The 18,287-nt window shown below is 36.9% G+C and overlaps 3 protein-coding genes across 7 annotated transcripts; 2 read left to right on the top strand and 1 right to left on the bottom strand.

Annotated features, from left to right (window-relative positions):
* The first annotated feature begins 7,454 nt into the window (after window positions 1-7,454).
* LOC111594649 (lipase 3) lies at window positions 7,455-12,512 on the top strand. The gene is made up of 4 exons (XM_023308049.2): window positions 7,455-7,553; window positions 7,676-7,935; window positions 11,286-12,020; window positions 12,089-12,512. Exons 2-4 carry the CDS (start codon window positions 7,771-7,773, stop codon window positions 12,491-12,493), a joined length of 1,305 nt encoding a protein of 434 aa, XP_023163817.1. The 5' UTR covers window positions 7,455-7,553; window positions 7,676-7,770; the 3' UTR covers window positions 12,494-12,512.
* A 1-nt stretch (window position 12,513) lies between these two features.
* LOC111594648 (zinc finger and BTB domain-containing protein 41) lies at window positions 12,514-17,225 on the top strand. 5 transcript variants are annotated; one of them, XM_023308044.2, is made up of 5 exons: window positions 12,514-12,592; window positions 13,837-14,189; window positions 14,250-14,370; window positions 14,429-15,855; window positions 16,727-17,225. In XM_023308044.2, exons 1-5 carry the CDS (start codon window positions 12,559-12,561, stop codon window positions 17,159-17,161), a joined length of 2,370 nt encoding a protein of 789 aa, XP_023163812.2. In that variant the 5' UTR covers window positions 12,514-12,558; the 3' UTR covers window positions 17,162-17,225. The 5 variants fall into 5 exon arrangements, with proteins under 5 accessions (XP_023163812.2, XP_023163813.2, XP_023163816.2 ...); XM_023308045.2 differs by having other exon boundaries at window positions 12,515-12,592; window positions 13,840-14,189; XM_023308048.2 differs by having other exon boundaries at window positions 12,539-12,617.
* On the bottom strand, window positions 17,205-18,110 carry LOC111594651 (transcription initiation factor TFIID subunit 11). The gene is made up of 3 exons (XM_023308050.2): window positions 17,678-18,110; window positions 17,443-17,627; window positions 17,205-17,389 (listed from the first exon to the last, which is right to left on the bottom strand). The coding sequence occupies exons 1-3, from the start codon at window positions 17,911-17,913 to the stop codon at window positions 17,253-17,255; spliced, it is 558 nt and encodes a 185-aa protein (XP_023163818.1). The 5' UTR covers window positions 17,914-18,110; the 3' UTR covers window positions 17,205-17,252.
* Window positions 18,111-18,287: the final 177 nt, after the last annotated feature.

Raw genomic sequence — 18,287 nt, 5'->3', positions numbered from 1 at the left:
TTGTTCTTGCTGTTGTTGTCTTATACCACACCAATACACACTGTGCAAACACACACACACATACACTTAAAAGCACACAATGGCAAACACAAGCTCAAGTCACATGGCGCATACGCCGCGTTGTCATCTTGCACAGTGGAAAATATCGACAAAATTTGTGATAAAACTGAATAACTGCTTCGACTATATATGTATATGTGCCTAGCTAAATCTTCGATTTTTTTCTAGAGTAGAAGTGCTCCTATTGGTATACCATTAAATAAACAACCAAGAAAGCTATAGTCGGGAGTGCTCGGCTAAGTGATACCCTGACCCACAAGCCACTGTTTGAGTGTTGCAGAAAAAAAGTAGAAAAATTTACATTAGGTTACCAGACTTGAACCAACATGTCCTACGCAGCGCATATACATAAAACTATATGCAACATTTGGAAGCTCTAGCTGCAACGACGTACGAGATAAAATTTTGATATGTTTAATAGACAGAAATAATTATTGATTATTTGACTGAAATATGCGTGTTATAGACGGACCTACAAAACAATTTAAAGTCTCTAGTTGTTATAGGGGTATAGACGGGCTGTCAAGCTTAAATTGTCTCAGCTCGTCGTGCTAATCATATATGGTACTGCTAGTAATTCAAATATCGAAATTATACAGCGATACCAGAACAAGTCTCTCAGAATGAATGCATACGCACCCTGTTATGTGACTAATTGTAATATTCACAAAGGTGTTAAACTGCCCCTTGTTAAAGAAGAAATACAACTAAAGAACTATATATAAACAGATACATGAATAAACTACATAACCACGAGAATGCTCTAGCACTAAGACTACTGGATGTCTCAAGCAACCACAGGCGACTCAAAAGAGTTCATGTCCTAGACCTACCCTAGACCACAGAAATAGATAAATATATAAAGTAGGTAAATATATGGATTGATCTCATTGAAGCCCAAGCCAAAAAAAAATATATATATATATATCTGTATAAATGTTTTGTTTAAATATAAGTAACAAGGACAGATTCCATAACATATATATATATATATATATATATATAAATATATATATATATATATTATGTATATTATATACATATATATATATATATATATATATATATATATATATATATATATATATATATATATATATATATATATATATATATATATATATATCTATATATATATATATATATATTATGGAATCTCACTCCTCCTTCTCCTTGTTACATATATTTGAACAAAGCATTTATGCGCTGAAATCTGATTTTCAAGTTATAATAAGATATAAGTTATAATAAATATAATGAAATATTTGGAAGGTGAGCTTACGTGATCATATGAGAACATTCATCCCGAATTTGATATTGACTCGTATAGTTAACGAGTTATGACCAAAAACCAAGTCTTAAAAGTGAGTTTTATTTATATTAAGGAAATTAAGTTCGTTCCACTGTGACTTATTGGGCATTTTAACTGCTCTTGTCTGCGTATGCGTGCATATATATGTATTCATATATATATATTGGTGTGTGTGTGGGAGTGTGTGTGTGGGAGTGTGTGTGTTTGTTTATGTGTGTGCGAAACAATTTAAAAATAAATACAAGAAACTAGCGCAGAACGTGGCGGCAATGGGTCGAATGGGCGCCTGAGGGGCATCAGAGGGGCTATCGGCGTGGAGGCGGCTGCTATTGCCAACCGCGAGGGTAGAATGATAGATTGAAAAGGACTTGAATTGTGCTGAAAAGGACCCCTCGCTGCCTTGCGCGCACACACTCTCTGCCAATTTGGACAGTTTATTTGTTTGCTATGCGAATTGGACACGTTTGCGGATCCTTTCGTCGGTTCATATGTCATTGTCTAGTTTGAAGTTCCACACGCATCGTTTTCATCATTCAAATGATTTGCGCTTTCGCCTAGCTATTTTTCATGCATCATTTTACCTTTTGCTCTAACTAATGAGCCGTGCATAAACTACAGACAGAAGACTTAAGCAGGTATAAAACAGACCAGAAGACCAGAAGATTCAACTTTCAAAAGATCTCCTTCTCCTTCTCCTTCTCCTTCTCCTTCTCCTTCTCCTTCTCCTTCTCCTTCTCCTTCTCCTTCTCCTTCTCCTTCTCCTTCTCCTTCTCCTTCTCCTTCTCCTTCTCCTTCTCCTTCTCCTTCTCCTTCTCCTTCTCCTTCTCCTTCTCCTTCTCCTTCTCCTTCTCCTTCTCCTTCTCCTTCTCCTTCTCCTTCTCCTTCTCCTTCTCCTTCTCCTTCTCCTTCTCCTTCTCCTTCTCCTTCTCCTTCTCCTTCTCCTTCTCCTTCTCCTTCTCCTTCTCCTTCTCCTTCTCCTTCTCCTTCTCCTTCTCCTTCTCCTTCTCCTTCTCCTTCTCCTTCTCCTTCTCCTTCTCCTTCTCCTTCTCCTTCTCCTTCTCCTTCTCCTTCTTCCTTCTCCTTCTCCTTCTCCTTCTCCTTCTCCTTCTCCTTCTCCTTCTCCTTCTCCTTCTCCTTCTCCTTCTCCTTCTCCTTCTCCTTCTCCTTCTCCTTCTCCTTCTCCTTCTCCTTCTCCTTCTCCTTCTCCTTCTCCTTCTCCTTCTCCTTCTCCTTCTCCTTCTCCTTCTCCTTCTCCTTCTCCTTCTCCTTCTCCTTCTTTTTCCCTAATTCCTGAGTTCCGCCAAACAATTTGAACAACACTCGCTGCTTGTCTTTCATCTGGTTCTTTAGATGCGTTGTATGTATATGAGGATGCCACAGTGCCACAGTGCAACACAGTGGCAGCCCACTTGGCTTGTCTACTAATTAAAATGCATGCAATAACCTGAAGCCTTTGTTGCCACATTGTTGTTGGCGAGGTTGTTGCTGCTGCACGTATGCGTAGAAGGACGCACAGCGTTGACAATTTGCACAAAGTGCTTAGACTTGGACTTGGGCCTGGCAGCGGGCTGCGTTTGCTTTTGCTTTCGGTTTTAAGGAAATTTTTTGCTTAGTAGTTTCTGCCCCCAGCGGCCACGCCCCTGAGCCAAACTATTGATAGCTTAGTAAGCAACATTTTTTAATTGTCTATCAACGTGTTTATTTTTAGGCCTAAACAAAAGATGCAACATCAAAAATGTCCTTGCGAGGGATCTGAATTGGCCTCGAATGCAGTTTTCATAAATGCAGTTTAAGGACCCAACTGCAGCAACTGTTGCTGTTGCCGTGGCTGCTGCTTTGCTATTGCAACAACTGCAACAATTACCATGCCACATGTTGCAGCGAAAAAATTAATGCAAATTTGCATAATAAATAAACACAATCAAGTGCATCACGCTGCACATTTTTGCGTGACTAACGTAAAGTACGGCGCATTGCAGGCTCATTTATGCAATACTCTGCAAGAATGAGCGAAGGGTATATACGTTCTGAAGTGTCGAGCTAAAACCTAAAAGCAAAGGCAAGCTTAGCCGATTCATAGTTAGAAGAAATTAAAAGAGAATAAATGAAAAACTAATTAATGATTTATGATGGGTTTTAAGTATCTCAAGGCTCAAAGCGGTTCTCTTTGTCAAGCTATACAAATGTTTTACAACCTTTTCAATATATGTATAAACATTTGCAACCTATTTGAAGTATGTATTGGGTATAACGATCGTAAGAGCTTTTAAGTTTTAAAGGCTCTTGCATATAGAAAGAATATTTTTTTACTTTTCCTAGATATATCCTTTCATAAAAGCTCAGTTTGTCTAAAAATTGTTTCGCACAGGTTATACAGCCAAATAACAAAGTCCGTCGGAGCTCCTTGTAATCTCAACAATTATTTTTTGTAGTCTATGAAATAGATATGAGAGATCAATAATTTATTTATTTACAAAAATACCCTAGATTAACAGCACATTAGATATAAACATTTTGTATATCAGTGAAACCTACAGGGTATCAGATTATCGACTTTTCACCAATGTTATTATTGTAGTTTATTCAAATTTTATGGCTGAATGCAGTAAAGCCTTTTACTAAATTAGAGAGTGCTCCGTGGACTAAATAAATGCATTTGTTAGGGCGCAAGCATGTCCAAAGGATTTCCTAAAGCGATTCAAAGTTGTGAATAACAGAGTAAGGATCAGAGGTGCAGAAATACATTAAGTTACAAAGGCATATCTGATTTAAGGAATTAAGACCACCCCATGAAATTGGGGGAATACCTAAGTATTAAGACACTTCAAGGTACTACAGATTAGCTTGGGTTATTAAGATTTCGTTATGGATGGAATATGTAAAGTGTATCAAACAGCAGAGCAGCAAAAATTTTAAGTTTGTTTTGAGTTTAGACCAAGTAACAGGAGTCTGTAGTCAGAGAGATCGGCTCGACATTCAAGATGTAAGTACTTTGTGGTATTTGCCACGCCCTTTCTACTATTATACATTGAATTTCCATAATGTAATATACTCTGATAACCAGACTACTAGTTTAAGACAATCTGCTTAATATCTCTACGTATACTTATTTTCAATACTTCTTTTCAAACCCTAAACAAGTTCGTAACTTAATAGCAATTGTATTTTACACAAACTCCACACAAACGCAATATATATATACATTGCTATATACACATTATTATTAACAGGGTATATAAATTCATTTTTAGCATGCATAAGCAAGATTTCGTCTTGCTTGAGCTGACTTTTGTCTCTAACTAATGTCTCCATTAAAGTGACTTGTTGCTCATTATTTTGCCAACATTTTAAGGGCAATTATTTGGCCAAGCGAAAAACTAAGCAAAAGCAAATGTTACGCAAATTACCTTGAAATTCGCCAAGCTCTTTTATTACACACGTCAAATTTTTGTTTGGTTCGCAGCAAAGCGAGTGGGCGCAATAAGCAGAAGAGCGAACGGCACAAAAAGACAGAGCGAGAGTGAGACAACCGGTTCCCGTTGAACTTGACCTGCTAGCTAGAGTGCTGTCTATATTTTGGGCAGCAAATTCGCTGCGCTGTGCGGCAATGCGTGCAAGTATGCGGCATTAAGTAATTGTTTACAAACAAAGTTCTAGAATGCAAAATAGCAACAGCACCAACAACAGGGGAAGAGAGAGAGAGAGAGGATGTAAAGAGAGCAGTGAGCGCACTGCACAGCAACAACAGCTGTTACCCTTTATATATAGCTCTCTCGCTACTGCAGTCATATGTGTGCTGAGAGCTTCTGCGATCGCCGGCAACGCGATTGACCGAAAGCTTTTATTCGTCAGAGCTTTGCATTTCGAGCACCAGCACAACGGGCTGCGGGTCTAAGCTAGTTTTAGTTTGGAAAAAAACGCGCTGAAACAACACGCGGGCAACGGTAAACGATCTATAAATAATTTGGAAAAAGTAAAAAATTCAAAAGAAAAAAAACAAACAACAATTTGTCGTCGTGGAAATTTGTTTTGATTTTTGGATTTTTCAAGTGAGTGGCTGAACAGATTTCAAACGACTTTTCCACAAATGGTTTAAGAAACAAATGGAAATGTTTCGCGTGTAAGTGTCAAGCGCGTAAAAAATAGAAGACACGCACATACGCAAAATTTATATATATATATATATATATATATATACATATATATATACATATATACCATTTTATTGAATAGCTCAGGGGGCATGCGTGGGAAATATCAGAGATAATTTCATAACTTGCTAATCGAATCATATGCAATTAAATATTTTTGGAAAATTGTCCAATTGACTTGGACTTAATTTAAATGGTTATCTGCGGTCAATAATCAACTTTTTTTGCATAAAAACTTAGAGTTAACTGCTCTATAAACTTTCCATAAACAAGGCTTGAGTTCGAATTACTTCATCACGATCGTTGTGAAGAGAAATCGGCGCATGTATCAAAGAGATCTTTGTCTAAATGCAAGAAAAAATTGTTTTAAATAACACAAATGCTACAAAAATCTATAAAAACCTCAATTTCGGATAGCGAAATAGCTCTCAATAAAAATTTACTATTTTAATTATTTCTTGTGAAAAAGTATTGCTTCATGACTTTTGATGTAGAAGTTTCCTTTCAGCTCCAATGTGATTTTAAACTAGTTTTATAATACGTAATTTTTAAAAATTAGATGTTAAAACTTATAAAAACAAATTACATAAATTTGCTGCTTTCCTTCCATTCAGATTATGCAATTTCTAAGCTAGAAGATTAATTGCTTAAAACGATATCAATAGGAAATACACTTTCATTTTTAAAGAAGCTTAATATTATTAAAACTTAAATTATTTTCCGCTTTTGATAATTTGATATGAATTTTAAATGTTTATGTATCTGAGCAAGTTTCTATGAAATTTTATTTAACTGGGGCTCTTTACGTCTACTTAACAAATTAGTTTTTCATTATTCATCTTTAATCTTTAAAAGATCATTTACCTTTTAAAACAAAAACAATTGTACAGCAAGCAAAATATAATAGAGAAAAATTCGCATATTAGCTGATAAGAAATGATTTTACCCGCTCACAAATTGAAAAAAAAAAGTGTATTGGCTTTTTCGTCTATGAGTACCTGATATTGTGACTAGACCCTTCAAACTCTGGCAGTAAAAATTATCAAGCTAATAAGTTAATGGGATACGGGAAAACTTTATCTTCAACTAAAAACCAAAAAAATTATAATTTACTGTTGATATTTTCTACAGAGTGACCAAAAGAATTAGAAGAAATTTGAATAAATACCTTCCTTTATCTGACATCCTTTTTATAAAACATCCTCTCCTAAAAAACATTGATGCTTAAAAAGTTTAATAATTTTAACCCGTGAAAGAGTATTTGGAGTCGTTTGAGCCCGACTGAAACATTCGACTTTTTCTTTTCTTTCTTTTTTGTTTTCTAAGATTTTATATAGGGCTTAACCCACTTAACACACATTACACATACATATAAAATATATAATTTATTTATATATATTATCATATAAAGGAAAGAGCATTTATTAATCTTTGTTTCGAATCATTGCTATATGGATGGGATTAAGTTTGACTTAAAAAAAAATTGTCACACGCAAAAATATGATTATTCAATTTTTTTTTAGCTATGTTTAGTATATTAAATTATATATATATAATATATATATATATACATATATAGGTCATATATATATTTATAGGGTATATGTGCTTATGTTATGTATTTATAGGTTTTCCTGCGGCTCACCAAAATATGTAGAGGAGACATTGACGTCAAGAACAATTGTAATCAGCTGCCAGAGCTCAAATATTTACGTGTGAGTGCGAATTTCCTGAAGTTAATCGCCAGCGCACACACAAACACACACACATTCAATTATATATTGCTGTGCCCTTGAGCAAAAATAAAATAATTAGAATTACAATAAAAATAGGCGAAACACAAAAATCCTCGAAAATAAATCAAACTGACCGCAATTATTTAAATTACGCACAACTAATAACAAAGCAAAGCCAAGCAAGGAGCAATCATATAAATATATATTATATATAAGCTGATCAATAAGCACTGCTGAAATACCCCTTCTGATTGAGGAAACTTATCAGCGCATAAACCTTTTTGGGGAAAAAGTGTAAGTGAAATCGTAGCAAACATAAAAAGTTTATAAAATGAGGCACAATTTTTATAAGCATTTTTTACAATTATATATTTTTCTATTTTGTTTTTGGATTCGGCTTTTTTCGGTATATACAGTTATTGCCGCAGCTAACGGGACAGGCCGCGACGCGGACCTGGGCCTTGCAACATATTCGGCAAGTGGGTCAGTCTTTGGATGAGAGTTACAAAATATGTGCATTAAAATGCAACAGTCAACAACAGCAACAACAAGGCGAATAACAGGCAGCTGCAACATCAGCAACAACATCAAAATGCTGCAAATGTTGTTTTTGGCATTGCTGCTGCTGCTGCTGTTAAGCGCACAAATCGAACCGGTGGATGGCCTCAAAGTAACGGTAAGTTGTTAGTTAGCCTTAGTTCGAGTTGGCCAACAAGTCTGACGAATTACGAAGTGTAGTTGCCAATAAGCAATTGGCCAAGCTTTGTACTAACTGAAAGAAAAATAGTTGCAGCCAACTGGCCAAGCGAGCGTATACTTCATATTTTACAGCTCGTAAAATTTCATTATATTTACGTGTTACACATTCATTTTCATTTCATTTTCAAGTATCTTACCTAGCGTAATAAACCTTAAAAGACTTTGAGGTAATAGACGAAGCTTGCATTACTTTACGGTTAAAATTAATAGCAAGTTTTAGCTATCATTTTGGTAACTGGGTTATAAAAACCACATATAAAAAATAAATGCTTGCTTTAGAATGAATTAAAAGGCTTGGAAAATAGCCAGTATTTGCATATACTTTATATTTCATAATCGTTTTTTATGTATAAATCTATATATATATATATATCAATTTTTATATTCGCTTGCTGAGATCTTTTATTAGGGCCAAGGCTAAGCTTTTTCGACTAGCGGCTTATTAGAACTTCGATGCACTTTTCGATTGCCTTTCAAATGAAATTAAATTAAAGTCAAATATTTATCAAATGAGTAAGTTCTTATTTGAGTTACCAATACATACATATATTGGTAAATATATCAATATTAAAAGACATAAAAAATGCAACATTTTTTGCCGTAACTCCTTCCTTTAGAAAATGTTCTCATAATCTTTGTATCTCTTAAATTAAATTGAATCTCAAAATTAAATTGCGCAACTGAAATATTTATAAAGTAATTATAGACCATTTCTATATTCCCAATAACCAGCAATCTATGCACAACTCTTTGCCGAATAAATATTCTTAAGTTGGAACTAGACCTTATCGATTTGTGTAGCAAATGTCAGACAATTGGGTATCAATATATACATATATATATATATATATATATGTGATACCTGTATATCGATAAGATATTTGCAATTGACTCATAATTATCGTGAACTTTGGCTTGGGCATAATAAACATGGCGTACTAGCAGCCAGTCAAACAGTTGCTCTCTTAATCAATTACTTTCGGCGATTATTTATATGCATATATACATATAACAGACACAAAGAGTTGAATGAAAAGAGAGAAGTAAGGCAGAATGACTGTTGAAAATGATGAAATTATAGCATTGAATGAGCTGATTGCAACTCAAGATTATTTATATACGTATTTACTATATATTCGAAATGGCATAATGATCTAAAGATAAGAGCTGAGATCATTTGCTGATGAGTAATTTTACAAGAGCTTAATATCGTGACTGATAGATTCCGGAAATTTGCCAACTTTAACTTTGATCAGCTGATAATATAATTATTTATGTTCCCCATCCATATCAGTCATATATTTTGCACCTCCCTCGCATATTATAAATGTGGCTGATAACAAAGTTAGGCTGTGCCAGTTCTCATGGTGGAACCGCGTGTTCTACTAAAAACAACAATAAGACATAATAACCCATACATAAATATATATCATTTATATATATATATGTATAAGTGTGTAGAGATTCCAGTATATATAGAGCATAATATTATATTATTTTGGCCCCTCTTCCGCTCACTTGTCTGATTAGCCAAAATATCAGCCAAACATAACATATATAAAAGCTACATGAGAAAAGTTTATTTAATAGGCAAATGCAGAAATATAGAATCATGTGGGCTGCACTGTTAGAAATTTGTGGGTAGAAGTTAAAAATAATTTTAAAAATATAAATACTAAACCAAATAAATAATAAAATAGATAAATATTACAAATACTATTATATGTCGTAATAATAATAATTAAATAAAATAAAATAAATAATTAAATAAAAACTTGACACATTCCGATGACATTTCCAACAAGTTCTTTAAATCTGAATTTAGTTAGTCTAGGATAGTTTATTCTTTTCATTAATGTATTTAGTTCTATATGTGCTTTTTATGTGCGCTGCGTACTTAATTTCATAAAGCAGCTGCGATCACCCGATTGACAATAACAACAACAGCAGTAACAACAGTAGCAGCTACGCACATCAGCTGATTGTGCCTAATAAAATGTGCGCTCTTTCTGATAAGAGAGTTGAAGTACGAACATGCATGGCCTCGCTGCCTGCCCGCCCACAACCCCTACGATCAGCGTAACAGAGCTTTGCTTGCTAAACTTTTCTGCCACGCCCCTCACAGTAATGAATGGCACACGCCGCACTTCCACTAACGGCGCTCTGCTGCTGCGCTGTCTTTGTCACTGGCAAAGTTTTGCTGATGACGCGCTGCGTGTGCTTGGACTTTGCCATCCGTTGCTTTTCTATATACTCTGTTGGTGAGTGCTGCGTTCTCAACTGAACGAAACGCTTCGTTAAGCTTTTGTTTTCGATTATCGGCCCAGAGAATTCCGCAAAAGAGCGCGATGTAGAGAGCGCAATAACAACAAATCTTCATTTTCACCTAAAGTATCTTACGATCGTTTAAACACCCACCTGGGAAACATTAGCGGGTAGCAAAAGCTAATAAAAATTAAACACTTGAACTTTGATCGCAATCAAGTTTGCGAAATATTGACGTGATGTTAGGGTAAAATATTTCGGCAATAAAAAAGTGGTGTGATCTTCAAGCATTTTCCTCGGCAAACGAAATAAAAAGCTTAGAAGAGTTTTTGTTAAGCTCATAAATGATATACACTATCTAACAAAAAATTTGAAAATTTCACATATTAAGTAAATAAATATAGGATTATATAAATAAATAAATATGCACAAAATAAGTAGACACAATTAATAAAGAAATAAAATATATTATTATTATTATTATTATTGTTATTATTATATTATTAATAAATATGTTTGAAATATTTAACAAAATAATAAATCACTTAATATAAACTAATTGCAAAATGTCGATAACCAATATATTAATAACTAAAACATTAAACAATAAAACATTTTTAGGGTTTTATTAAATTTGTAAGTAATAAAAAAAGATATTTATTAAATTGTATAACTATTTTTTAATTTAAATTAAATAATTGCAAAATTTCGATAACAAATATATTAATAACTAAAATATTAAATTAAATTACAAAAAAAAAACATTTTAAAGTTTTATTAAATTTGTAAAAATAAAATAAAAATATATATATTTTTAATTCAAATTAAAGAAAGACATTTTAAAATATATTGAGCGTTGCTCAAGTTCAGGCAACCCAGAAATAGAACAGCAATTGTAATTTTATTTTTTCGGTTTAGGGAAGTTCAACTGTATTTACTCAAATACTATCTATAGTATCCATCTACTATATATAAATATGAAATGTCTCGCTTTCTTTGTAGGCGTCTCTCATAACGAATCACAACTATCCTGTGGAGGAGCACACAGTCCACACGCCGGATGACTATATACTCACGATCTATCGGATACCCACTTCTCCTAAGTTGCAGGCGATGAATCAAACACAGGAGAAGAAGAAGCCTGTGGTATTTCTACAGCATGGCATACTCTGTGCCTCTGATGATTGGATCATCAATGGACCGGAGACGTCGCTTGCCTATATGTTCGCCGATGCGGGCTACGATGTTTGGCTAGGCAATGCAAGAGGCAATACCTATTCTCGGCAACATAAGCATATACATCCGGACACATCGGATTTCTGGAAATTCAGCTGGCATGAGATTGGGGTCTACGATCTGGCTGCCATGTTGGATTTTGCCCTAGCTGTGAGTGACAGCAAATCGTTGCATTTTGTTGCCCATTCACAGGGCACAACAACTTACTTTGTGCTCATGTCCTCGCTGCCATGGTACAATGACAAGGTTCGAACGGTGCACTTGCTGGCACCAATCGCCTACATGAGGAACCATTCGTTTATATTATCTAAATTGGGTGGTATGTTGCTTGGCTCGCCGTCGGTACTCAGCTGGGTGCTAGGCAACATGGAGCTGTTGCCCATTACAAGTATTCAAAAGATTCTATGTGAACATGTCTGTTCGGTGGGCTCCATGCTGAAGTTTTTGTGTTCGGGCCTGTTGGATTTCATTGGTGGCTGGGGCACCCGGCATCTAAATCATGTAAGTAATATTCCCGCTAACTCCGCCTATCAGCACTAATTCTGATTCCATACTTATTAAAACTTCAGACTCTACTAACAGACGTTTGTGAAACGCATCCAGCTGGCGCGTCGACTACACAAATTATACACTACCTTCAGCTGTACACATCAGGCGATTTTCGACAGTACGATCATGGCAGGGAGCAGAACGAGATCATTTACAGACAAGCGGAGCCACCTTCTTATAATGTGCAGAATATCAATAGTTGTGTAAATATGTACTACAGCGATAATGATTATATGTCTGCTGTGGAGGATGTTGAATATTTGGCAACGTTGCTCCCATGTGCGGATCTCTATCGTATACCCTACAAAGACTGGAATCATTATGATTTCCTTTGGTCTGTCAACGTCAAGGAAGTGATCAATAATAGAATAATTGATAAAATGCACAGCTATGATATCGAGCACAATACGGCCATCAGTTTCTAATTTATACGATAAAAGTTTAATCAAGTCCAAAATCGGAACCCCAAATGTAAATACGTGTAAATAATATGGTTAGCAATGAGCGTATGCGTGATATACATGGTAATTATTTTTTAAGTTGCAAAAGGTTTGTGAAATGCTTCAAGCTAACGTAATATAGTTTTTAATACACACTTTGACAACAAATATACAAAGAGAAACTTTTTTGAAAATGCCGCCAAAATGAAATCTTATTATTTTAATGGGTTTCCCAACTTCAGTAGCTAACAGAAAACTTAACAGCAGTTAGCGGTTAACAGTTAACAGAAACGTATCTCACTCGGTAGATAAATTACTTAAAATATGATTTGCTTGCCATTTACTAGCATAAAACAAAACACAACATTCGAGTTTGCCGTTATAAGTAATTGTATTTGTGTAGTCTTCTTAATTATTACACAGTATATAAATATGCCTTGCTTTTTAAAATTACCGCCATGAACACACACGTAATCGATAGTCACTTAACAGTACATATGGCAGATAACAGAAATGTTTTATACATTGAACTTAATTAACAGCTTGTGCACTTAACAGTTCTCCACAATTTACATACAATGACTTGTTAAAAAAATTGTATTTCTCATTTGTTTATTTTAAATTGCAACAATTTATTACGTACATCTTAAAATCTAATAAAATGATAAACAATATTACCGTCAATTTTACAAATGCTGTTCAATGGCAGTTAAGCGAAGCAGCTGCAGTTAATAGAGAACTCTTCACTCACTTTGCGGCAGATCCACTTAATAGCTTAAAAATCGCTGCTGTTTACTTAAGTAGTTGGGATCTTCAACATTTTATTCAGTTTAATTTTCTTTATATAAAACTTATATGTTCCACTATTCGCAACTGCGACTGCTGCCTGAGTAGCCGTGACACGTAGCAGTTACATGCATATTACACTCATCACTAATATGTATTCGCTGAGTGTATAGCGCAAGTAGTTAAATTTTTTCACAGTGCTGCTACACAACAACAAATAAGAGTGTGCATAAAAATCACAGAAATATACACGGAGAAAAAACTTCAATCACTTGCATTTCAATAATAATTGTTGCATTCATATGTAGCTCTTCAAAACGTTCTGAATATTGAAAATGGGTAGGTCTAATGAAGGCAAACATAATTACTTCAATATTTATGTCTAAGCCGCGCTGCTTGGATTCTCCCCTTCCCCAACTTTGCATTACACGCGAAACCAGGGCTGCATTTGTATATAACAAAAAAAAAAAAAAAAACAAAATATATGTCCTATGTTTTTGGTTGTGTAAATCAACAGTAACTATGTTGAACGAATTTTACAGCAGCTCAATCGTTGAATGCTGGTCAGAAAATGCTTGTGGAAATAACAACGGACGGCATACCGAAGCTTCACTGTCCAGTCTGCAACAAGGCATTAATATCGCTCGCCGGCTATGTGAAGCATGTGAAGAAACACGAACCGCCGGGCGGCTTTCGGTGTCGCTATTGCGAGCACACATGTTGTCATGAGGAGCAGTTGAAGGAGCACTTGAGGATCACCCATAGCGCCTATATCGAATGTCGCCTGTGCCATAGCCTGTTCGGCAGCGAAGTGGAGCACGAGGCACACATCGAGGAGGCGCATCAGGAGCGCAAATTTAATGTGAACCAGGAACAGCAGCTTTTCAAGTGCGAGGTAAGCTTCCAGCTGTAAATTTTTACCAGTTTAATTATCAATTGCATCCCCCTTCTTCAGCTGTGCGGCAAGTGCTTCGCGGATCGTGAGAGTAGCGCTAAGCATCATGCCGAGTTTGATGGGAAATGCCAAGGCAACTCCTCCAGCCCGGTTAAGCATCAACGGAATTGTCGTCCAGGCTGTGGGTGAATCAGATGCTTCTATCGCTTAGCGCAGTTCTAACCCTGTTTCATTTGCAGCTTCCGTCCCGGCGGATGGACCAGTTCATGTAGTCAAGCGAAAGCGTGGCAGACCAAAGAAATGTCCAGTGCCAGCTTCAGAGGATAGCGATGACGATGTACCCCTAGCCAGCAGGCTGAAAATTCAAGCACCTATTCGACTAAAACAGGAGTTCGTTAGCAGCCAAGAGCTAAGCGATACGGACGAGGAGTATCCCGACTTTGAGCCTAACAACAGCGACGAGGAAGCGGATGCTACTCAGTTTAAGCTACCTCCCCCAGCTCTCGTCAAAGAGGAAGCCATCGATCCCGATTTTGAGTATCAGGATGCCAGCGCGTTTGTTAAAATGGAGGGCAATAATGGATTGGACATATATAGCAATGAGAAAGACAAATTGCTGGATGTGCTGCTCAGCCAGGATGAGAGTATGAAGCCCTACGAGCACTTAAAAGTGGAACATGCAACGGGCATATTGGATGAGATTGCCGCTGTGCCCATGGCCAAACAGAATGGGGAGGACCACATGGAGGAGGATGTACTGGCACTGCGTGAAACAGAACCTGACAGTGAGGAAGAGGAGCAACTGCGTCCACAAACTAAATCCAGTGTTAAGCGAAAATATCGAAAGCGAGGAGCTGCTACCGCCTCGCCTGTGCCTCAGGAAGAGGCAACAACTGCTCCACGCCGCGTGGCCAAAATAACCAAAAAAGAGTTGAAAGAGCGACTGAAAATGCTGAGAAAAATGGAAAAGACCTGGCAGTGTCCACACTGTGTAAAAATCTATCACATTCGGAAGCCATACGAGAAGCATCTGCGCGACGATCATAAGCTAAGCGAACAGGCGGTCAACGACCTTTTCAAGGATGCGGATGCACATGCCAAGCTAGATGAGGAAGTCTTTAAATGTAAAATCTGCAGCAAAATCTACTTGGTAGAGAAACGTCTGGAGACGCACATGAAGGTGCACGGAAAGGATGGCAATCTAATACACAAATGTCCTTGCTATTGCAATCTGTTCTTCGCCAGCAAAGAGTTAGCCACCCAACATGCCCATCAGCAGCACAAAGAGCTACTCTACTGTGAGAAGTGTGACAAGTATATGACTGGGCATGACAGCTTAAAGAATCACGAGAAGAACTATCATGCCCGCAAAGAGCCGCGCAATCTTCCACGGAATCTGATCTGCGATAAGTGTGGCAAGAAATTTACCGGTCGCACCTCTCTCTCGGATCATGTACGGTCTGAATGTGGACGAGTACCCCTATACGAGTGCAGTGTTTGCTGCAAGCGACTGTCCACAGCGGGAATACTGAAAACACACATGCTCCTGCATCAGTCAGAGACGCCGTATCAATGTGACAAGTGCGGCAAGACGTTTAAGGTGAAGGCGCAGTACAAATCGCATTTGAAGACCCGTCACACGGACAACAAGCCTTACAAGTGCCATGTGAGTATGAAATTGCTGTTAGTGATAAGGCTTTATGTTAAAGCGGGCAATCGTCGTTTGCTTTAAGCTCTAGCAGTGTCTTTCGAGTAGATTTGCTGTTAATGATAAGATGGTAGTAAGATGTAGTGTCTTTTGTTGGCTGTTAATTATGTATTCTTTCAGTTATTTAAAAAAAACCGGCTGTGACAGCATTCAGTTAGCAATAATTCCTGTCATCATCTTCGAATTTTTATTTAAATTTAAAACTAAATATATAATGGATAAAACTATGTGCAGCAACAATAAATGCATAACATATGTAAAGTAGACTGCAATTTCACCAAATATAATACCTTTCTTGTTAGTCTCAAATTATTTAAAAATAATGCACCGTGCGCCTAAAAACTGAATTAAAGATATAAATATAGATAGCTTAAAGCTTTCAACAGTTAAATCTTAACAGCTCTTGACAGCTCTGTCGATTATATTCAGCCGTTAGATTCAGAAGATAATGATGTAGATACAACAGGGTGGGTTGATGAGATACTATAAAATGTAAAGTTTGAATACCACACATGAAAACATCTTATTTACCTGCTGGGTTCGTGTTCCACAGATTTTGAACACTTGTAAATATAACATTTTGGTTTTTTTAGATCAAATATAACTGTTTTTATTTATTTTTAGGTTCGTTCAAGAATAATTTTTTTAAGTTAAGGCAGTCCCAATATAAGGTTTACACAACAACCTTTTACAGCTCTATTTCACAGTTCGGTATTCAGAGTGTTTACAAGGTTGTGGCTGTATTTTATTTTAAGGAAAATTCTTGAGAATGATCCACTTTCCACATAATATTAATCCCATGTTCTGCTATCATCTTCTTTCATTGCAGCTCTGCCCCAAGGAGTATCCATATCGGGAAAGCCTTTTAACCCATATGACTGTTCACACGGGCATTAAACGTTTCCTTTGCAACAACTGTGGCAAACGTTTCACATGCATCTCCAATTTGCAGGCGCATCGAAAGGTTCACGCCGACACCTGTGGCCAGCTGCCGCTCAACGCGAAAGCCACGCAATATATGGGCGTGCAGCGAGGAAAGCTGCTAATGGGCGCCAAGCCAGAGGCGGGTATGGAGTACGAGGAGACAAAAACTCTGATTGCTCAGGACGTGATCGATCGGGATATGCCAATGGCGCAGGAGCTCAACTTTCCATCCGATGGCAGCGCGCCGCTGGCAACGGTTCCACTCAATTATGCTTCGTCCCATCTGGTGCCGCACATTGTGCTGCAGACGATGCAGGCGGAAGCAAGGACACAGGATTAGCTTAGGTTTTAACAAATAAAGACGCTTTTTGTATATGGAGTAAACATTTTTTCACTTACAAAAACTAAAAGCTTTAACTTACTTCTTAAGTCTAGTTTAGTCTAAAATACGGTTGCTGAAAGCGACCAATGGGCATGCGTCCCTTACTGCGTAGCCTTCGCACAGCTTCGCGAATAAATTTTGGCTGCAGCGCACCTGATTCCCCTTGCTGCTCCATTACATCCAGAGCTAAAAGGCAGAGAATAAATACAAGACATCTGATTGTAATATGGGTTACATACCCTCTTCCACGACTTCGCCCACAAACACCTTGGCTATGCCGGACATGGCTATTACCACATTTTGCGACACCGAGCATCCGGTTATGGTCTGCATTAGTCGCTTGACTGCTGCCTTTGGAAAAGCGGAACGTCTGTACATCTCATAGCGATCAAGTTGCTCCTCCGTAAAGTTGGATACTAGCACCCTATAAAGCATAGCTTAACTAGTTATCGTGAGAATGGGCATAAGTCTTACTGCATGCGTTCGCGTTCTTCTTCCTCGAGCTCCTTTTTAGTTTTCAGCTTCTTTTGAGATGGCTCGCCGGAATCACCATCTGCGTCGGCGTCAGGTTTGATGTCCTTGCCATCGACGTCTGCTGTGTCTGATGTTTCGCTGTCTTTGCGGCTTTCTGTGGCCGTGTTAAAGAACTTTAAGTCACCATCATCATTGTCGCTTAACGAATTTTGCGTGGGAAACAGAATTTCATCCATTTCGTAAAAAGTAAACAGCTACCAATGATCGAACAGCCACCACAATTTATGGGTGGTCGCAGCACTTAAATGGGTTGGCCCTATTTTGTGTACCATTGTGAATGAAAAATTCGATAAGGACAGAAATAGACAATAAAAAAATATTTTATAAGGCTAATAGACATATGTGTGCAAACAATTAATTTTAACTTATGGTAGATGATTGCGAAATTCTACAGGCGCTAATTCTTATTGCATTGCTAGTAAGTGCTAGGGGTTTTTTTTTTACAGAGACCGGCTCTGTACAAAAATAATATTAAGAATTAAGATAATGGATTGACTAAGTAAATGCGCTAAACAATATGTATATCCGATGTGTACAAAATCCACATACT

Source organism: Drosophila hydei, unplaced genomic scaffold (assembly GCF_003285905.1).
Source record: "Drosophila hydei strain 15085-1641.00,03,60 unplaced genomic scaffold, DhydRS2 tig00000149-arrow-pilon, whole genome shotgun sequence".
Taxonomy (NCBI): Eukaryota; Metazoa; Arthropoda; class Insecta; order Diptera; family Drosophilidae; genus Drosophila; species Drosophila hydei.
Note: the sequence above shows the minus strand (reverse complement) of the source record. Positions and strands in the feature narration are given on the sequence as shown.